The sequence below is a fragment of the Hyperolius riggenbachi genome, chromosome 9 (assembly GCF_040937935.1).
Source record: "Hyperolius riggenbachi isolate aHypRig1 chromosome 9, aHypRig1.pri, whole genome shotgun sequence".
NCBI classification, from domain to species: Eukaryota; Metazoa; Chordata; class Amphibia; order Anura; family Hyperoliidae; genus Hyperolius; species Hyperolius riggenbachi.
The window spans coordinates 240,254,891-240,278,116 of record NC_090654.1 but is presented as its reverse complement, the minus strand read 5'-3'; the positions used below and the strand labels follow the sequence as shown (position 1 = coordinate 240,278,116).

The 23,226-nt window shown below is 43.6% G+C and overlaps 1 protein-coding gene across 1 annotated transcript; it reads right to left on the bottom strand.

Moving 5' to 3' along the window:
- Positions 1–5,858: 5,858 nt before the first annotated feature.
- On the bottom strand, positions 5,859–22,269 carry DACT1 (dishevelled binding antagonist of beta catenin 1). The gene is made up of 4 exons (XM_068252016.1): positions 21,708–22,269; positions 16,961–17,093; positions 12,630–12,785; positions 5,859–8,446 (listed from the first exon to the last, which is right to left on the bottom strand). The coding sequence occupies exons 1-4, from the start codon at positions 22,002–22,004 to the stop codon at positions 6,573–6,575; spliced, it is 2,460 nt and encodes an 819-aa protein (XP_068108117.1). The 5' UTR covers positions 22,005–22,269; the 3' UTR covers positions 5,859–6,572.
- Between the last annotated feature and the right edge of the window lie 957 nt (positions 22,270–23,226).

The window sequence follows — 23,226 nt, the reverse complement described above, 5'->3', positions numbered from 1 at the left end:
AGATAACATGGCACATTACAACTCTGAGATGTGAACATGACCATAGAATTGTATGGGAAGTGCATTCATGCATTCACATTCAGCAATGTGCACAGTGTGGATGTACCGTTTCTGAGTCAGTGGTTGTGTGGTTGCTCTCCCATGCATACATAGTGAGGTAAGTATGTAATACATAGGGTTGTTTTTTTTTTTTTCTTTGGCGATTCTTGTGAGGGCCAAGAGTACCTAGGTGAGAAGTAGGGAGAGACAGGGAGCCCAATGGTGCAGTATCGTCAGGTATAGGGAGGATAAACTTATATACTCACAAAGGTGGGTTGTAGTTCCTGCAACCTCTGTACAGGCCTGCAAGGAATTAACCATCCCTGCTCGGTACTCCAGGCGCCTACACTCTATCCCCTCTGCTATCAAGGCATTTTATATTGACCTGAGGAAGCGGGCCATGACCCATGAAACGCATTGTAAGATTACTTTTTGAATAAAAACTTTTTTCCAGTCAAACTGGTATCTATATCTTCTGGAGAGGTAAGCAATTACCTCTCTTTTTAGTATTTAATTTTTTATTTGTATTTTAAAATACAGTACTTAAATAGAACACACATTGGGCACCTCCATCCTACCCACTATAAGTATGTAATATTCATTTGCTGGTACATCATGTGTTTATTTAAATACATTTTACTCAGTTCAGGTTCCCTTTAAAACCAATATTTGAATGGGAGCCCAAACTTTCGCCGACAGCAGGCGGCCACATTTCCCGGATCTTACATACCTTGCCAATTTATTATAGCATGTTGTACAATTTGTTGGTATGGCATTAAAGTGGATCCGAGGTGAAGTTTTACACATTGCATAATTGTGTTCCTTTTCTATTGTTTATAGGGCATTCCTCAAGCCAAATACTTTTTTGTTTTTGTTTTAAATACTCTAATTCCCTGTAAACTAAAAAAGCCACACCCACAGGTTTTCAGAGAGCCTTGGCAGTAGCAAGGGCTCATGGGAGCTCAGTCTGGGCAGGAGGAGGAGGTGGTGTTACGAGCCATTGATTTCAGAGGAGGAGAGGGGATTAGGCTGATGGTTCAAGATACAGATAAGCCTGCCTCTATGTAATGTTTACAAACAACATGGCTGCTGTCATTGTATCACAGGAATAATCATATTCTATTAAAACTGTTAAGCTAGATTTGCTGTCTAAACCATCTAAACTTTAGATAAGATATATAGACAGGTTACTTGTTATAGTTAGTTTTTCATCTCAGATCCGCTTTAAGTAAAGCTAAAGTATTTCACACCACAAACTAAGGTCACCAATAATCATGTGCAGAAAAGTAACAGGTAGTTGCCCGTTATAACAATCCTCTAGTGTGTGTACATAGCTTTAGATGTCGAAACCAGACTTCTGATGGGCTGACTTGATTACTGAAAAACTAGCAGCCTTTGGACTATAGGTCATTACATAATCCCAAATCTTCAAAGTGGTAAAGCTCCTTACAGCAAAGACACAATAGTCCTTTATGTGATGGAGGGCTTGCACAAGTGTTGTCCCTTTCACAGCCAGAGCTGAACTCACAATCCTGCATACAATACACACAGGGCTGAACAATGCAGTCCGCTTTCTAAGTAAATACCTCATTTGCTGACAGCTTTCAGGGTTTTAAAAAGGCACACAACCCCACATTCGGGATTATATTAATATAGCAGAGAGTCAATAACATTGCAGCCTTTGTTATAAATGTATGAAAATACCCAGTGAAGAGGTCAGTAGTAATTTATAGCCAGCGAGAGAGAATACCCCGAAGGCAGTCAGTTTTTCTACATCTGACAGGAAATCTAAATCTCCAGCTGCCGTAGAAGATTTCTCTGGAAGTGCTAATGTCCCATTACCCAGCAAGGTTAATACACAATTACAGAAGGGACGTGCTAGATCTAGAATAAGATACATCATGCAGGATAAACTGATTACTAGATGAACTGTGGCAGAGCAAAAAGGCAAACTCTGCAAACGCATCTCTAAAGGAGACAGGTTTATATACTGTATACTAGACCTGAACCGATTAATACAGATGGTGCTGGATTTTCAGCTTTAGAATTGAGACTGAAACCCGGGTCCAAGCATGTGTGCAGAAAAGTTAAAATTCAGCTTTACATGAATTGAGGAGCGCCATTCTTGGCTCATTACACACTGAGGAAGTGGGTGAAGCACCGCAAAACGCACTGCCTGTGCTTGCTGAAACTCATAGTTATATGAAATTGTCATTATTTTTTTTCAATTTTTAGGCTGAAGGAAGGAATTAGCAGGCCTGAACCAGATCTTTGTACAGAACAGATTCAGAGGGGGAATGACCAATTACCATGCAGGTTAATCAATCAAGCTGTTTGGTAATTAGCCATTAACGTTACAGCTATGATTAGCTCTGTACAAAGCTCTTTTAAGCCCCATCTACACGATACGATTCTTTGTACGATTCGATTACGATTCTATTTACGATCCGATTAAATCAAACATGTCCGATCGAGATTCGATAGGCTACAATTCAATTTGCCATGGCAAAACAATGGCAAATTGAGTTGAATGGAATCCCGATCGGACATGTTGAATTTAATCTTATCGTAAATAGAATCGTATTCGAATCGTACAAAGAATCGTATCGTGTAGATGGGGCTTTACACCGCATGTGATCAGATTGATACAATTCAGTTTCTTTTATATGATTAAATGAAAAATCCTGGATGCTGCGATTTTTCTGCGTTTTAGTGTAAAAGAAGTCTTACACCTGAGACACACTGCAGATCGCTTTTTGATCTGTCAATGCTGTGTTTGCATTATATATAAAAAAAAAAAAAAAACACTAAAATTGCTGCAAAATCTCTAAGTTAGCGATTTTTCAAAAACAAAAAAAACACGATTGCAGCCAGTTTTGCTACAATTTTTATGTAAATCAATGGGAGCAATTTATCTTATTTTTTTAAAGGCAAAGGCTGTGCTGACAGATCAAAGAGCTCTGTGTAGTGTGTCTCAGGCCTAGGGGTTGGCTCGTTAAACCAATGCTACCATGCAGAAAAGCACTTGGCATTGGTTGGTATCACTTCCCATCAATCCGTCGCATCTTGAGCCTTTGGGGGGGGGGGGGGGGGGGGGGGGGGGGGGGGGAACACTGAACAAAAAAAAAAAAAACGCAGCTGACGCTGGACGCCATGTGTAGCATCCAAGACGAAACAGGATCTACTGCGAGGTTTACACGAAGCTACACCAGCTGCTGTCAGTCGTATAAAAACACTTCCATTCCTTTGAATGGAACAGAGGTTGATTCCTTTCAAAACATCAACTTCACCACATGTGTGAACCATCCCTAAACCTCCATACACGTTAGATGAAATTCAATTAATAACGTCCGCCGCTGCTGAGAATCCAGTGCGTGTACAGCAGCCCCTAACCCTTCTCGGCTGAGAGCATTGTTCTCCCCACTTACCCTGCCCACCACATGACATCATAGGAAGAGAACACGTCTAAAGGTACATACACACGTCGGATATTCGTAAACGACCGGTCAATTGGACGTCAAATCAGGCGTGTGTACAGTTTGTCATTCAGCTGATAAGACTGGACTAGAGCGATTCGCTTGGCTCAAGTCCAGTCTTATCAGCTGAACGACAGACTGTACACACGCCCGATTTGACGTCCAAACGATGGGTTGTTTGCGAAAATCCAACGTGCGCTTAAGCCTCGGCTGGGCAATGGTGCCCAAAAGATCAGGTAGCAATCCCCACCATACCTCATACAAGGCTCTTACCTATTACATACACACACACACACACACAAAATGGAACTTGGTGTTATATGCGGAAAAAAAAAAAAATCTAGCATGTGTACAACTGCCCCTTCCTTCCACATTGTTTAAAGATTCATCAGATTTTTTTAACAAAAAGCAATAAGTGTACCATTTCCCTCCTAGCCCCACCCACCGGAAGCTGCTCTTTCATGCCCTGCTCCGAGCCACCGTCCCTCTGCTCCTCTCCATACCAACAGTACATGTTGCAGCCAAGAAACTGGTTTGGAATTGTGCCTGGAAGTGTCGCACTAGGGATTAGGTCCCAGTCGCCAAGGATGATGGTAATGGTGTATGAAACTTTGAAACAAGGCTGTTTTATGGATTGTCTTATCAAATAGGTTAAGAATCCAGGCCATTAAATGATGCCTTTCCTGCAGTGGGATTGTAGTGCAAGCCTCACTGATAATCAATTAGAGGTTGTAAAAAAGCGGTGTGGCTGAGAAAAAAAAAAAAAAATCTGATTGCAAGGGGAGCAGATTTACATTTAAAAACTACTCGTACCAGGGACTGAAAAGTTTAAAGATTTTAACCTTTAAAATAGGACACAAGAATATGGGATTCCAGTAAAGTCCTATTTAGTAATTGGACTATGGATGAAATTGTTTGCCGCTGTAGTTTATGCCTCATTTGCATAGATTAAAGCACTCGTTTGTTAACTCTTTCAAGTAAAAATAAAGAGAAGACAAGATAAGTATGGCCGTGCCTGCGCAGTAAGCCGAAGCTGCTCCGTGATATTGTACAGACGCACTCGGCCACACTTGTGCACAGAGGGGAGCGCAGTTGCAATCTTAAAGAGGGTCCCTGGCAGCAGCGGTTGTCTCCAGGAGGAGTGGAAACCCTTTAGAGGATCCCCACTTCTTAGGTAAGTATCTAATTTATGTATTAATCTTCCCCAGGTTCTCAGAGGAACTGTAACCAAGGATTGTACTTCACCCCAATCTGTTTCCCACGATAAATCTTTATCTTTTCTCAAATAAATCATTAGGGGCGTCTGTATGGCTGATATTGTGGTGAAGCCCCTCCCACAGTATGATGTCAGGACCTAGGTCCTGACATCACACTGTGGGAGCCTTGTTGCGGAATGGCTGTTTCCAACTGCCAAGCAACCAGTATCTCCCTCTATGCATATATAAATCGATTAATAATAAAAATATTTTAGCCTAACGCATTGTTAGGGGGCGTGGTTGTAGCTAATGGCAGTTGGGGCTGTCTTTTTTCAATTAATTTTTTCCATGTCTGCCAGTAGTAAAGATGATTAAGTGCAGGCTGATTGTGGCTCAAACAATATGAACAAATATCAATTATTTCTTGATCTCACTTTGCAATGTATTGATTTATTTTTTCCTTGAGTTCTCTTTAAAAAGGGCAGGGCAGAGGTCAGTTAGTCAGGGTGATTTTCAAACTGCTACAGCATCCTGAAGTTTAGTTACTATGGAGTTACTGCAGTTCAAACTCTCCTCCTTAATAAGCTAGCCAAAACAAGTGGAAATATATGCAAGGAATCTTCATCTCGTGCCCATAGCAACCAGTTATTTTTCCAGCACATATGAAGACGTGCCATGGGCGGCAAATTATTTTTTTCTCCTTTTACTACATTTCCCATACACTCAAATCATTTCCATCCCCAAAACATTCAAGTCAATATATGGGCAGCACGGTGGCGTAGTGGTTAGTGCCCTTGCCTTGGGTTTGAATCCCAGCCAGGTCAACATCTGCAAGGAGTTTGTATGTTCTCCCTGTGTCTGTGTGGGTTTCCTTTGGGGACTTGCGGTTTCCTCCTACGTCCCAAAACATATAGATAAGTTAATTGGCTTCCCCCTAAAATTGGCCCTAGACTATGATACATACACTACACGATATATACATAGACATATGACTATGGTAGGGACTAGATTGTGAGCCCCTCTGAGGGACAGATAAGTGACAAGACAATGTACTCTGTACTTCACTGTGTAATGTCAGCGCTATATAAATTAAATAAATATATACCAGAGAAGAAAAGGCTAAAAAGGATGAGAAAAGGCTCACGTGTTTTAAGTCATTTTCTTTCTTTTTCAAATTTAATAAATTTAAACAGCATTAAAGCAGATAGTTTATTACCATGTAAAATGTTTTATATAATTTACAAAATATATAAAATACAAGTGATTATAGCATAGATGAAATCCATAGTACAAAGCATACGGGAACCAATACTATTCATGCATAATGCATAAGGTTTGATTAACGTAACTCTGCTGTTTTTGGTCTCCGAATGCGTTGGAGAAAAGTAATACACAACCACTTAGCAAGTCTGCAAGTTTTGAATACATTATTGGGTTCCAAAATCCTTCAGCAAAATAAACAGAAGCAGTTAGAATGAGGGCAATACATCTACAGGAATTAGGTCATTCCTTCTGAGAAACGGAGAAGGTGCTGATTCAGACGGAATGTTAACATTAAGCATTCTAAAGCTGAAGGATGGACCTAACATTTAGGATGGATCATGGAGGAGTTATAATGATGGATGTTGTGGTTCTTATGGACACTAGCAATGATGGTACCCTGAAACAGTTCCCAGTCTGCCAAATGGTCATCAGATTTATTGAGGGTCAACAATAGTTCTTAGAATTTTGGCAGTAGAATAAGGTTCCAGGAGTCAATAGTTACTGTAAATTTTTAAATATTTGCACAAATGGTACAGATGTATTTACAGAGAGAAAGGAGGAGGAGTGTGTCAGGAACAGTAGGGAAACATCTGATGTTTCAGACTGTTGTCATTAACTTTAACGAACCAGATCGAAAGCGAAGGATTTTCTTCTTCAGGTTGTGCGATGCTTTGATTTTGACAAAGGCTTTGGCGGTTGTTTGAAGGTCAGCAGCTGTGGCCGCTTGCATCGGCAGGGTGTGTACAAACTGCGACCAAATAAGTCCACCACTCTCGTCCGTGTCACTCGACGTCGTGCTCTCTCCGACAAACTCAACCTCACTCAAACTTGATTCACTGTCCCCAAAACAGTTTGTTGTGTAGTTGCTCTGTTCATCCTCACTGGTGTCTACCACCGTGGAATGAAACAGAGATTCACATTCTGCAGAGTACTCAGAGTCACTGGCTATATAAGCGTACGGGCTGGCATAGGGAAGGGGCATTTGTGCATAGAAGCCAACTATCTCTCTTTGGTGCCGCCGCCTTGCCCTTCGTAATGCCTCTTCATAAGAAATTTCAGCGGATGACTTCCACCTTCGGTAATCACCTCTTTTGTGTTTGGGTTTAGCTAAAACTACATCCTTTGCATGTCCATGAGGTTTACTAGGAGATTTGCCAACCCCTGGATTTTTACCAACGATACCACTTTCTACAACCTTTTTACTTCTTGGCGAGATCTTTCTTGTTTTTTTGCTGGTATCCAAGTCATCTGGAAACCGGCATTTTTTAATTGCCACTTTGCCTTTTTCTTTCAATGTCTGCGAACCATTTTCTATCACATGCTGAACATTGGATCTGTGTTTCAAAGTCGAGCTCTTGACAATCTTTACATTTTTGATGGACTTATGGAGTTTAACACCCTGCTGTTGAGCTGGAATATAATGTGCATTAACCAAGAGTCCTTCATCCAGGCTCTGAGAAGATGACCCTTCACTCTTGAAGTCAAGTGGTGGCCTCTCGTCATGAGAGGACAGGTGATAAGTATTGATTGTGTTTTTGGGAGAAATTCTTTTGGGTGGAACAATTTTAACCTCCTGAGGAAGAGAAACAATTTTGTGAGTTCCCTTAGGAGAGCCATTACAAAGAGGACTGGTAACATTTGTGAAATGACTGGAGACTGGGTTGGGATTTACATACAGTTCCTTCTGAATATTTGACGTGCCAACCACAGGGGCCCTCACAAGATTTTGAGGAACAGACTTCACAGCGTTCCGTGGATTGTTTTGGCCTTGTAGTTCATTAATATTACTTGGTTGGTAGCTGGGGACTAATGGCACTTTTTTACTCTCCAGCTGTTCACTCTGAGTTTCTTTTGAGCACTGTTTTAGTGACGGGTAAGTGCTATTATCCACAGAGGTTACTCCAGAGGAATGTAAACATGGCTGTTTAGAATTCTTCATGTTAGTGGTGCTGTTATGAGAGATCCCACCAGTCTGTTTGACACATATACTCCCATGTCGTAAAATACCTTTGGCTGGGTCTACATTTACACTTGTTCGGGGCTTGTTAGTCCTTACAGGATGTGATTTTTTCTGAATGACACTTAAAATGTATCCATCCAGTTTTTTACTAGAAGGAGCAGGAACAGAGCAGAAACTACTCTGGGCCGGCAAAGAGTCTTCAGGTTTTAAGGAGTCAAGCTCAGGGACCAGGCACTCCTTAGCATTGGTGCCCATATCGCAGTCCTCTTCTGCTTTCATGTTGCCCATCACAGACAACAAAAACATGGGGCTCTGCACCGCCACCGCATGAAGGGGGCTTGGGTATCGATAGACATCACTGCCATTTTTGGAGACCAGATCACACTGGTATTTGGGATGAACATCGGCAACAACTTCAGTGGTATTAGAATGGGGTGCGGAGAAAGAGCGGCGTACCGTGCCTGTGCTTTCATACTGGCCTTCTCTGTAGTCCAACCATTCAAAGAAGTCCTCTGAAAGAAGAAAAAAAAAAGCATGAATAAGCTTAGTATGCAGGTTCCAGGTGTAGGAAATTAGCAGCAGTACACAGCATGAAATACAACTAAAGAGTTCAATGAGATGCAAATAATTTTGAGTTAATGCAGTATTATGAAACATTATGCAAATGTATGCAGCTTGAACATGAGCCAATCAAATCCTGCGGAGGTAAAATTTGATTGGTCCATTTTCAAGTTGCACAAATTTGCATAATGCTGTAGCAACTCAAAATTATTTGCATCTCATGGACCATCCCTACTTAAAAGGGCAGATTACTATACACACATACAGACCAGTGTTCTCTCCAGAAATTTATTCCAACCGGGTGGCATGAAAAAGTAGCCAGGTTGGGCGAGATGAGAGAATGCAGGGCCAGCGCTTTTCTGCTCAATTCTGCTTACAGCAGAGGAGAAGGTGAGCCGATGACAGCCGTGTTGCTCACCAAAACTATCCTGGTGGAGCACCTGGTTAAAAGAGTCCGGGGAGAACACTGCAGACCATCTGCTCACCATATGAATGGTAGAACAGTTCATCCAACGAGAGAGAGAGAGAGAGAGAGAGAGAGAGAGAGAGAGAGAGAGAGAGAGAGAGAGAGAGAGAGAGAGAGAGAGAGAGAGAGAGAGAGAGAGAGAGACAGAGAGAGACAGAGAGAGACAGAGAGAGAGAGAGAGAGAGAGAGAGAGAGAGAGAGAGACAGAGAGAGAGAGAGAGACAAGATGGTGTCAGCTGCCAGTTACCAGCACACTGTCTCCCACTAACATCACTGCTCCTAAAGTTCAGACAGTTAGCCTTCATGAAATGTGCACACCCTCCACTTGACTGCAATCAAGTGATTGGTCAACACCATGGGGGAGGGGATTGAGGGCATACAAATTATGGCAGGATGAATGTGGTAGGAACATCATTCTTGTTAAGTGACATAAGTAATCCAGCTACCGCCAAAGTTATTGCAATTACTTAAATAGAAACCCAAGGTGAGAGACAAATGTAGGCTGCCATATTTATTTCCTTTTAAACTATACCAGTTGCCTGGCAGTCCTGCTAATCTTTCTGGTCAGTAGTGTCTGAATCACACACACCTGAAACAAGCATACATCAAATCTTAGATTTTTGTTGAAAACTTCTAATCTGCATGTTTATTCAGGGTCTTTTGCTAAAAGTATTCAAGGCAGAGGATGAGCAGGACAGCCAGGCAATGTGCATTGTTTAAAAGAAAATAAATATGTCAGCCTCCATATGTAATCTGCTAATTAGGATCACTAAAAAGTATTTACTGAATGAATAATTTGTACATGGACCTTCCCATACATGCATCTCCACAGTGTCTGGGCTTGACCATCGGGTTTCCATAAGGGATGGTCACTGAGATGCAAATCATTTTGAGTTGATGCCGGATTATGCAAATTGTGTATGCAAATTTATGAAGCTTAAAAAATTGGACCAATTGGGTTTTACCACAGCAGGATTTGATTGGTTCATGTTCAAGCTGCACAACTTTGTATGCAAGATTTGCATAAAGCTGAATCAACTCAAAATTATTTGCATCTCATTGAAGAATTCCTAGTTTCCATAATGCACAAACTAGACCTGCACAATTGAGGAGGGGGGGTACAGCAGAGGAGTTATTCATCCCACAGAAGGGCAAACATTGTCTCCCAAGTAAAGCAGACCTCAGATGCGATGCCACTCCAGTATAGTGTGAACTAAGCCTTAGAACCTTAGAAGGCAGTCAAGATGGCAGCAGTCATGCCATTGCAGTCACAAGTGTAGTGGCTAAAGTTATGCGCGCTTCTACCGAATCCTTACAGTTTGCGTCAGAGCTGCTATAGACATCGGTTGGGCACAATCCAATCTCTTAGATCTACTGGCATGAACAAAAATATATGGCTATACCAAGCATTATGGTTTATTGTGGAGGAGGCGCGGTAAGCAGGAAACAGAAATTGCCAGTACAAAATCTCAGCAAATGAATTGCACAAGGCTTTCTGGCTCTGATAATGATATTATTCTGAGCCCTAAGACAACCTCATTTGACAAATAGCACAGCCTCATCATGGGACTCATCAGAAGTGTGCCTGCGCTCTTAAGGTGCGTACACACATGCGACTATAGTCATTTGTAATGATCGCTCCCCGATCTTTACCAACGACGATCGTTACAAAAAACGAACCACCGACTATTAAGGCAAACGACGAACGAGCCAAATCGCTACAAAAGAAAGTTCTGTCTTGGCGGATTTTAACCAACGACGATAGTTTGCAAAAGTAGTACATCGTTGGAAACGGTCGTTCGTACTAGGCTTGACATGCGCATTTCACAATTTCTCCGTGAAACTTCTCATTTTTATGCGCAGGCGCAATAGTTGCTTTACGTGATGCAACGTTCGTTCTAACGATCAGATCGTTACACACCTTTTAAAACTAACTTTACTTAGGTCGTTCTTTCATCAATTAAAAGTTCGTTCGTCGTTCTGAACGAACGATCGTTGTCGCATGTGTGTACGTAGCATTACTGTCTGGGATACACACTCTCAAAAGAATCCTAATAACCCTATAATATATCCTAACATTTCAGTGTTCTCCCCAGGCTCTTTTAGCCAGGTGCTCCACCCGGCTAGTTTTGATGAGCACTAAGCTGTTATCAACTCACCTCCTCTTATGCTGTTATCAGAGTTGTGCACAGAAGCACCGACCCTGCATACTCTCATCTTGTCCCACCCGGCTAGTTTTTCATGCCACCCGGCTGGAAATACATTTCTGGGGAGAACACTGCATTTGTATAGCGCTTTTCTCCAGTTGCACTGAAAAAGCTGCAGCCACTGAGGATGCCCTCAAGAGGCCACCCTGCAGTGCTAGAAGTCTTGCCCAAGGACTTCTTACTGAATAGGTACTGACCCTATCTAACCACAGCTCAATAGCACATGCTCAAAGAAAGACGAAAATATTCTTTAATGGGAAGGAATTTAAAAACCAACCCATTCTATTACATCTGAATATGGGATTTAACATCCCCTTAAAGCAAACCTGAAGCGGAAAAAAAAAGTGGTCGGAGGGATTATAGAGCAGCACAGGTGTGATTTCACATGGGGAGTGGGGCAAGCAAGGGGAACAAAGCTATCTGGAAAAGCAAAACCCCAATCTGTGTGTTTTCTCAAAGAAAGACATTTACCAATTACATTACAATACCTCATAATAAACTTGGGTATAGTATACATTCGGGTATAGTAAACTACCTCTCCAGGTACCGGCCAATCTCCATTATAAGTCTATGGGAGCAACGCCTGATATAGTGAACTCTGATATAATAAAACTATAGTGAACATGTTTTTTGGCCCCTACGTGACGCTGACTTTGGATATAGTAAAAAAGTGGGTGGAGCATGGGTCATGTCAGTGTGAAACCCATAGTTGGCTGCTCTCTTCAGGCTGGTGTTTCAAGTCCCACCCATGGAGGTATGGGAGGTAAGGCTGTATGGATACTGTACCAGCAATATGTCCAGCCTGGTTATGCAACCCCAAGGTATACTTACTGAGAAGGATGTGGATTTTTCATTTTAAAATAATACCAGTTGCCCGACTCTCCTGCTGATCCTGTGTCTCTAATACTTTTAGCCACAGCCCCTCAACATGCATGCAGATCAGGTGCTCTGACTGAAGTCAGACTGGATTAGCTGCATGCTTGTTTCAGGTCTGTCTACTACATTCAAAGAGATCAGCAGGACTGCCAGGCAACTGATATTTAAAAGGAAACATCCATATCCCTCTCAGTTTAGGTTCCCTTTAAACTTGTAATCCTTGTGCAAGTGCTTGTACTGTACTGTACCTCCAATGGGAGGTCAGAGTTGCTCCTTCGCAGCAGAGAATGTACCAGGGCATGCTGGGACATTTCTAGGACAGTAAACCACTTTTCCCGATCCCTTGGAGTTTACTATAACACTGCACTGTACAACCAGTAATCTAACTTTTTCCTTTAGGTGGTCATCATTCCTCATGCATTGGGGGAGAGTAATGAAAGGAGAGAGAAAAAGCTGGTAAAACTGTCCATATACTTCAAAAGGAGGTTAGTGGTGGCAGCCTCCATATCCCCTTCCTTTAGAAGAAGAATGAGTTTAGGCATTGTGTTCCTCTAGAGAGAGAGAGAAAGAGATAGAGCAGTTTACCTGCCGATCTTGGCTGGCCATCTGTGAGGTTTAATGAAGCCTCCAAAGGGCTGCAGAAGCAGGTGCTGGACTGGCAGCTGGATAAACATTCACTGAACACAGAGTTGGAGGAGTTGGAGAGCGAGCCTGATGTCCCGTCACTCAGCTCGTAAAATCCTAAAAATAAAAAACAAAAACATTCTCAGGGCAAAAATCCATTTCAGACGTACACAAACTGCTGCTGACTTGCTATTCAATCCATTAAAAGTGCTTCTTTATTGGGCAATCAGAGCAAAGAAAGGAAAAAAAATGCACAATTTTTGAAGTCAATGATTAACAAGCCTTTGTTTGAGACAGACAAGAGTTTTGGCAAACAGGTAAACAAAGTCTGCAGGATGTTCAGGGTTCCTGGCTGAGTCATTCCCCTCAATGCAGGTCAAACAAAGACACTCATTACATAACTTATGCTGGGAATACATCATGAGTTTTTTCGATAGATGGCTCGATAAATTATTTCCAATTTCCAATCGTTTTTCTGAACAATTTTTTTTTAATAGAAGTGAACAGAAATCGATCAGAAAAACAATCGGAAAATCGATCAGCCATTAACTTTGCTGAATTCCCAGAATTAGTCCCAGACCACTGCCAGCTTACAAATAACCCAGAATACATCAGGCGACTTGGCGGCAAATCGACCATCCAATTCTATTATAAATCGGATTAAGATTGGTGCCAAGAGCATGCCCCGATCGATGATGCAACCAATTTTGGGACAAAATTTGTTGCATGCATCTACTGCACATGCTGCAAGATGTAGGGCAGACTTGCTCGATCGGGTATGCGGCGGTAATGGCGCGTGATATCGAGATGTACAATGAACACGATGTAACCCCCGGTCCAGTCTCCGCTAATGTAAAATGTCCCTGTGCAGTATACTTTACCTGTTAGTCGGTGGCTCTGGGCTCCGTCCGCATATACACACCCCAAGTGGTTGCCAGCGTAATGTGGGCAATTATGGGACATATACCCACATACATGCCGGCAACCACGTGGGGTGCGTGTATGCAGAGCCCAAAGCCAGCAACAAGCAGGTAAAGTATACTGCTCCAGGCACAGGAACATTTTACATTAGGTGGAACAGCGCAGCGGGTTCTGGATGCAGCGTCATAAGGCCGATTCTCGAAAGATTACAAGCTGAGATCAATCAGGAATTGGCTGAGGTGTATGGGCAAGCAACAGATCTGTCTCTTGGTCAATTTGCCCATACATCAGAAGATTTATGGACACCATTAAGGCCGATTTTTCTCAAAATCTAAACCTACGCAGACATTATTAGGCCCCTTTCATACAATAGCATAGTCTGCAATTTGCAGTTTTGCAAATCCACATTAGCCACACATAGAATGCAAGTAAAGGGCACCGCATTTGACTTGCGTTTCTGTGCAATTTTGTTTTAATGGGAATTTTTTGCTGAAGGGGAATTTAAGTTTGGACGTTATGTTTTTTTTTTGTTTGTTTTTGTTGCAACTGACAAAAGATTTGCCTGACAATGCAACCCAACTGCGAATTTTCACATTAGCAATACAACAATGCACAATGCAGTATCGCAAATATGACATTTTCCAAAAATCTCAGGGATCAAGGTAAATTCAGTAGCGATCAGATTAACCTTCTCTACCACAACTAAAGCTACATTCACACTCAATGGGCTTGATTCACTAAAGTGTGATAATGGCTATCACAGCGGTTATCACGCGATCTGCCACACGCAAAGGTTTGCGCACAAACTTGGTTACTTCGCGTGACTTCACGTGAAAAGCGTCCGTGATCGCGCGCAAACCATTCGCGTGCAAACTTTCGCTTATCACGTGAAGTAACGCCGTTCGCGTGCAACCCTTTGCACGCGGCAGATCGCATGATAACTGCTGTAATAGTGAATCAAGCCCGATGTGTGCTGCCTGTCCAAATCTAGTTTAACCTCCTGGGCGATAATCCCGAGCTGAGCTTGGGGTATGTCGCGCAGGAGGAGTTCTCAGGCCCTGGTGGGCCGATTTGCATAATTTTTTTTTGTTACACGCAGCTAGCATTTTGCTAGCTGCGTATAACTTCCAAACGCCGCCGCTCCGCTACCCACCTTGCCGCGCAGCCCCCCCCTCCTCCCCGACCCCTTGCGCAGCCTGGCCAATCAGTGCCAGGCAGCGCTGAGGGGTGGAACGGTACTCCCTCTGACGTCACGACGTCGGTGACGTCATCCCGCCCCGTCGCCATGGCGACCGGGGAAGCCCAGCAGGAAATCCCGTTCTGAACGGGATTTCCTGCTTACTCTGATCGCCGAAGGCGATCGGAGTGGGTGGGGGAATGCCGCTGCGCTGCGGCTATCATAAAGCGAGCCCAGGGCTTGCTACATGATTTAAAAAAAAAAAAAAAAAAAAAAAAAAAAGTGCTGCGCCCCCTCCTGGGCGATATAATTGTATCGCTCAGAGGGTTAAAGCCTTGTACACGCGTCCAACAAAAAACGCACAACCAACCTGACGATATGACCGACTGCATGACCAAGCGATTGCATGACTTGTATTTTCTGCGCACCAACCAACTTAACATCCAACTCATTTACAAATGGAAAGATGGACTGCTGATACAGCCACAATTAAAACACGTACAAGTCATTCAAACGCCTTGCTCACACATGTCCAGCTTCCTAATATCAGCCCATCAGTTGGATTGGACAAACCGCCTGTAATCAATCACTCATCTAGTCGTTTGTCACATGTACACATGCCCAACAGCCCAAGTTTGGACGATAGTTGGGTGGAAAGTTGCACATGTGTACAAGCCTTGTAAGCACACCTGAAGTGAGGGATATAGAGGCTCCCATATATATATTTCTTTTTAAACAACACCAGTTGCCTGGCAGTCCTGTTGATCTTCTGGCATCAGTAATGACTAAATCACACACCTGAAACAAGCATGTGGCTAATCTAGTCAGACTTCAGTGAAACATCTGATCTGCATGCTTGTTCAGGGCCTATGCCTAAAAGGCAGAGAATCAGCAGGACAGCCAGGCAACGTTCATGGTTCAAAAGAAATGGCAGCCTCCATATCCCTTTCTCTGTTCAGGTGTCTGAAGCATGAGGCAGCCTATCAAAATGAACTGGACACACACACACACACACACACACACACACACACACCAGTGTTCTCCCCAGAATTTTTTTCCAGCCGGGTGGCATGAAATAGTAGCCGGGTGGGATGAAAAAGTAGCCGGGTGGGGCGAGTTGAAAATGCAGGGCAACTGTGCTTACAGCATACGAAGAGGTGAGGAGGTGAGCCGATGAAAGCCGGGTGGTCACAAAATCTAGCCGGGTGGAGCACCCGGCTAAAAGGGCCTGGGGAGAACACTGCACACACACACACACACACACACACACACACACACAGTTAGCTGCTTGGGGACTCTGGCTTTTAAAGAACATCTAAAGTTAATAAATGTGTTAACCAAATCCACACTGCCTTGTTGCGTTTCCTTACCAATACTAGTTGGAGCCGTCCGTGGAACCTATGGTATCCAGTTTCCACCTACTCAGCAACTTTTCTCCCGGAAGCACCCATGAACTTGCACATGCCCAGTGCATATGCACAGAATCACACTACAGGGCAAACTAGTTCTCAGTTGTCCAAATAAAAGGGAGTCATAATGGGGTAACTGTAAAGCCTGCAGGCACCTCTACCTACTAGTAAAAAGGTAACCCAACCAGGATCAATGTTTGAAATACCTTTTTTGCCGGGGTTTAGATAATCTTTAAGATGACCATTCACTGGCCAAAATTTCCAGTAGATATAACCACTGCCAGCAAACTTTTGATTCAAAAAACACCGATTTGGTACAATTTATAAATCCAAAGCATGATTGGGCAAGCTTTCATCTAGGGAATGGTTCGTACCGTACTACTAATAGCCTACGGACTGCATACATCTTACGTACGGCTTGTTTTAGTGCTTTGACCTGCAACCAATGAAATTAGATCTGATCAGCATACTTGTTCCTGGTTAATGTATCAAAACAAGAAACAGAATGTACCTAATACAGAACAAAAACAAAACTACCTAGAATAACCAGTCAGGGTTCAGCTGTTAAATTAAACAAGGATTCTGACTGCCTTCCCTAGGTATCTGCTCTGTTGTCCTCTCGTTTTCTTTGCACCGGTTTTCATAACTCCCATAACGTGTGGAGATCAGACTGAAATTTTGTATGTCAGGACTGATTATAAAAGTTAAACTCAGAGAGAAACCATAGACAAGTTTTTGGGGAGTTTCCTTTGCACAGTCCGCAGACTGCAATAGTATAAGCTTACCTGAACTAGGCCGACTATCGGTCTCAAGACGTTCCTCAGTGGTCTTCTCAACATCTAACTTCAAGTCATTAATCTGCTTGTCTAGTTCATGAAGTTGGCTTAAGAGGCCGGCATCCCTCTTCCGCAAGCAGTTCTAGAAAAAAAAAAAAGAAAAAAAAAAAAAAAAGCGCAAGCGGATTAACATAAGCTGGACTGTATTTCTAAAGCAAATTTAACAGAAATTCATTGCTTGCATCTTTCTAACACTGGAATGGTGGATAGGCAACTCCTGGTGAAATCATGTTTAGGTCAACTCTGGAGTCATGGGTTCCACTGTCAAAACCACTACTGATACTGACTCTACATGTTCTCTGTGCGGGCTTCCTGCAGGTGATCTGGTTTCCTCCCACATCCAAAAAGTATGTCAGCTGGCATTCCCCAGAAACAAACCATAAAATGTGGTACACAGCTTAAACAGAGAGCCCCTTTAAAGGCCAAAAAGTGATGTCAATGCTATATAAAGATAATTTAACCAACTTGATGCAAATTCTGCTGTAATGCATGTGCAGATAATTGATTGGATCAATTAGAAGCTGTAGACAACTAGAAATGCAAATTTCTTCAACATGGAAACAAACATCTCAAGAAAGCACCTCTAGTATGATATAAAATATAGAATCACAGTTCTGAGTTTGATTTTTACCAAGAAAACCACCTGCATGGAGTTTATATCTTCTACCCACGTTGGATAGGGTTTCCTCTCGTATCTTAAACATACTGGCTGTTTAGGATTGGTCCACACTGTAAAAGATCGGCTATAGAAGGTTAACATACCCAATCCACCGTAGCCACTCTGGTGGGAGCTAGTATGGTTGAGGTGACCTAGCATAATAGTCCATAGGAAACCGTTCTCCAATCACAGCAACGGTTAGAACTTAAAAGCATTCTAACTGGACAATTAGTGTGGGCATATTATTACTACAACCTATCTGAAACCTAGAAGTTCAGAGAGGGTGCTGTCCATCCAATCACATTAGCAGAATTTCCCTATGGACTTTCTCGCTGGCTCACCTCAAACATACTAGTGCCCTCTGGTGGTCTGTTAAGGTACTGTCTTGTCTGTGTAGCGGAAGAAAGCCGCATCGTGGGTTACAACAAAACATCCAATAATTAGCATGCTGGCCAGGAATGTCCATTGTGGTATTGCAATAGGCAAACCAATAGGTTGGGATATCAGACTTTGTGAACAGGCTCATGGGTCCGTTCTGCAGGTCTACTGGTCCTTATTCCGTAAAAAGATCCAGCAGCAGACCTAGAATGAACTAAATGTTAGGCTCTGTTCCCACTTAAGGAGAGGACCTGATTTTTTTTTAAATGGGAACACAGCCTTCTGTGCCATCCGCATCCCAAAATGGGCAGGACCTTCGGCTCCCGCTGTACACACGTGATCAGGAGAAAGTGGGAACACGGCCTTCAACTTAAATTCAAGTAGGAACTTTAGCTGGAGCCCCTCTGAAGATCAGATGTGAACAGCTTGATGCACTCTATCGCTGGGATGTGTTTTACAGACATGCATGAAACCAACAAAGATATGTCCTTACATCTTTACAGATACAACCTTTTCATCATTACATGGAATTTTAGAAATCCCTACGTCCTCCTATTCTCCAGTGAGGTCTGCGAGTACTACGTGGCTGATAGAAACCAGATCCAGCAGCAACAAAGGGATTTACCTTATCAAAGCCCGCCTCAGTTTGTACACATTAGCGTACACAAATGTCACCACTCTAGCTGTGAGCAGTTATCAATGGATTACTTTATTACAAAAGGAACAAAGCATGTAATCCTAGAACCCATTTTTAAACTGTAAAAAGGAATTTCTTTTATTGGGGGGAGGAGGAAGGGTAACCCCATAGATTGATTGTACCTGTTGACAGACTGATCAATAGCCATGTGCTGTAGACAGGGAGGAAGTTAATTGCTTGGCATGCATAGAGTAGTCTGTTATATTGGCCCTTAGCTGACACAGGAACCCAGTGAGAGTAAGTGGCTTGCCTAAAGGCATAAAAGGAAAGGGATGTTCTCATTGAAGAGATCAGACAGAAGCAGCCAGCTTGCACATTGCCTCGCTGGACCCCTCTGGTGGCCACATTGGATTTTCAGCCTTGCTTCCAAATAAGGACTCTTTTTTTTCTAGGAGTCCTCAAACCCGTTATTCCAAGTAGAATTGAGACAATTTCTTCTATGTCACTCAGTATCTCTGCTGTTCTATTAGACAGGTTTTGCCCAGAGAGGCAGCCTCTGCAGGTCATGCCTGTGGCTACAAATCCCCTGAACGGTCATATTACAGAGAGGGTAGCTGGCAAGGGTTAGCAGACACTGCACAGGACTGCTGGGCGTCAGGCTAACCTCTGGATTACACTGAGGACAACTGAAAGGATCAGCTGGGGATAGAGAGGGTCATTGAGAAGCCCCGGCTTCAGCAAGGAGACAGATAAATGTAACAGCACAAGGCTCTTTGTTTGACTAAATACCTGCAGTGCACTAGAAACCCCCCTGTACGCATATATTAAGAGGCAATACTCAGCCCTTCCCTAGCCCCCTCCCCCACTCTCTGCCAGCCTACAGTCCTATCACCCCATACAAGTCCAGGGGTAGCACTGGTTAACTCACCTGGTTTTAATCCCAGACAATGACACTTTAAAAAAATCTGAAATGTACTTGGGGTCCAATTTCTCTAATCTAAAAATATTACCATTACTAATAATCTTTACCAAAAAGTAAAAAACCCACAAATAAAATAGGATTTTGAAAATGTAGGTTCAATTTTTTCTAAAAAACAGATAAATTTAAAAAAATAAATAAAAAAAAACTGCTAATGCTAGATACACACAATACAATTTGCTGACAGATCAATTATTTCCAACAGGTCCAATCCAATTTCCCGATCGATTTTCATTTCACTTCTATGGAAAATGTGATCATAATTCAGATTGGACTTGTTGGAAATTAATCAATCTGTCAGAAAATTGTATTGTGTGTACCTAGCATAAAAAGAAGGATAACTGAATAGAGCTTTGTCTCAAAACTGAATACAAAACGCTGTGTAATATGTTGGGGTTTTATAAATAATGACATTACTCCTACAGGAATGTATTGAAAACAAAAAATTACTTAGACCATCATGAACAATCACTTATCGGCATGATTTGATTTTTGATCTCAAGGTGCCCACTGACATGAGAGATCGGACGGGCTGAATGGCATGTCTCGCCTTTGCGCTCCCCAACAGACAATGCTGGCCAAGAATGCTACATCTTAACTGGTCACAATATACCCCAGTGCAGCTGGGCACTTCTCCCTAATTTCTCTCCACAGAACAAACAGTGCCGAGGGGCGCATTGTGGGGCTGTCAGCTCGCAGTGTGCCACGAGGAAGGTTGGATTGTATGTCTGACTAGCTTCATACGCTTCTGCGATAACGCTTCAATTGCAGGAATTCTAGAGGACAGACGTCCGTTATGGGCAGACCACTCTGTGCAGCAGAACGTATTGAAATCAAATCAGTCGCAAAGTCAACGCTTATCACAGACCATGTGGCTCGATAACTCAGACTTCACTGGCGTTAAAAATATTGCATTTTTTACACCCCTAACAAAAATCAAAAAACACTGCCAAACACCCCATTGTACACACACACACACACACACACACACACACACACACACACACAATTCCTGAAAAATTCTACCAAACACACCAGAAATGCATAGAAAATGCTTAGACAGCCACATACAGATCCGTACAAACCAAACTATATGGTGGCAACACTTGTCAGATTCTACAATACTACCAACATCTGTGTAGTATGAAGACCCACCTTAAGGATCCTAGCAATATGAACAATGTACATAAAATATGTATTCAAAGGATATTTTTTTCTTTTAGTTTATTATGCCTCCATTGTTTAAGAAGAAGTATAAATACTATGACAAGAGATTGTCTATGCATGGTTCCTGTTTTGTAGGACAGATAACAGTATTGAAGCAATTGGATTATCAAACAATTGGATTGCAGTTAAAACAATCAACACCCATTAATAAAAGTTAACAACTTTCCTTCCTTTCCAGGGACAGTCCCTGCTTTATTTCAAATGTTTGTCCCCTATGTCCACATTCCCCACCTATCACTAATATCAGCAGTGCTGCAGTCTGTGCAGTGTAGGAGAGCTCTTGCCTTACTATCACAGGGTCATCCTCATCCTGCAAGTAAAAGTTCTCTACACTAGTGTATGAGTTGCATAAACTGAGCATGAAAGTGTCCCTGGAGATTATTTAGCCTGGTGGGCAGCAGTGAATGGTGGGATTGGAGAACCCTCTATTCACAGCACCCTGGAGATGATTTAGCCTGGTGGGCAGCAGTGAGTGGTGGGATTCGAGTTCACAGCACCCTGGAGATGATTAGCCTGGTGGGCAGCAGTGAGAGGTGGGATTGGGGAGCCCTCTGGAAACAGCACCCTGGAGATGATTAGCCTGGTGGACAGCAAGCAGTGAGAGGTGGGATTGGGGAGCCCTCTGGAAACAGCATCCTGGAGATGATTAGCCTGGTGGCCAGCAGTGAGTGGTGGGATTGGAGTACACAGCACCCTGGAGATGATTAGCCTGGTGGGCAGCAGTGAGTGGTGGGATTGGAGTTCACAGCACACTGTAAATCCCCAGCACTGGTGTAAAACACACACAAGACAGAGGCCATCTGGCTTTAGTACATACCAGCTGTTTTTTCAGCAGCAGAATATTCTCCTCCAGGAAGCGCTCCTCCAGGCTCCGGGGATTGTCACCTTTCCCAGCAGGGTCCCCACAAGCCAGCACCCCGGGGCTGAGCGCCGCCTTCACCAGGGTCTCCTGCCTGTGCCGCAGGTAAGCCAGCTCCCCCAGCCCGGCCAGGGTGGCTTCCAGCCGCTCCCGGGTCCTCTGACGCTCCGAGTCCGCCTCTGCCTTCTCCCTGCGCCGCGGCGACACGTCCTGAGTGTGGCCGGAGACCTCTACTGCGGCTAGAAGCGGCTTCATCCTGCGGAGAGCTCCGGCTACAGCATCCGTCTAGTAATGCGATATCACCAAGTGTGTCTCCAGCATGGACCAAATACTTCCCAGAGATGACAAAACTCCCAGCAGATGCGATCAGCGCCTGGTCTGCAGCATAGCGTCCTCCGCAAGGCTCAGCTTCCCCTGTGCTAATGGGATCTCTCCTGCCAGGAGCTGCCCGTGTGACAGCAGCCCTACAGGGCTCTCACCTCCTCCAGCCTCTGCCTGCCTCCAACACAACTCTCCACTGACTGCTGCAGCTTCTGCAAGGCAGCCTACAAACCCCGTCTAGCTCATGTAACCGGAGCCGTGACGTCACTCCTCCCCGCCCCACTCCTCCAGACACTCAGACCTGAGGCAGCCAAGTCACACTGGCTGGGTAGACTACACAAATAGGAGAAAATGTAACGTGAAACATCAGTGCAACTAAAGTGTAAGCCTAAAGAGCAGTGTATGCTAAGAGGAAAAGTCAGAAAAGTAAAAAAAAAAGACAGGACCCATGGTCAAAAATTGGAGCACTGAAACACTTCTCTAAAGGTGCGTACACACGCACTACGGCCGCCAACGATGGGTCCGTCACACCCTCCCGCTGGGCGGACTTTCAGGCGACAGTAGCGCATGTGTACGCGCTGTCGGCGGACTGATAAGGCTGTTTCTGAGCGATCCGCTCAGCGGATTGTTCAGAAACAGCCTTATCAGTCCGCCGACAGCGCGACTTGTCGCCTGAAAGTCCGCCCAGCGGGAGGGTCTGACGGGCCCGTCGTTGTCGGCCGTAGTGCGTGTGTACGCACCTTTAAGGTGGCCGTACATCAGGCGACTTGGCGGGAAATCCACCATCCGATTTCGATTATAATCACATCGGATGAAGATCGGTACCGCCAAGTGCATGCCAAACCGGCAATCAGGGCCGGCCTTAGGTTTCACAGCGCCCTGAGCGAAACCTGATTTTTGTGCCCCCCTTCATCCTCGTCGCGCATGTGTGCATACACACGCACTTACACACACACAGAGGCCCATATGCAATTCCTTTTCTCCTGAGATATCTCCTAGGACAGTGGCTCCCAACCTATTTTGACGTTGTTACACATCACACCAAATGCTCAGATCCCTGTGACACGTCAAATGGATGGAAAGAGTGCATTATCTTAAATATACTTAAAAATAAAGGCTAGAACCTTTCAGGAATATTAATAAAAACAATCAGTGG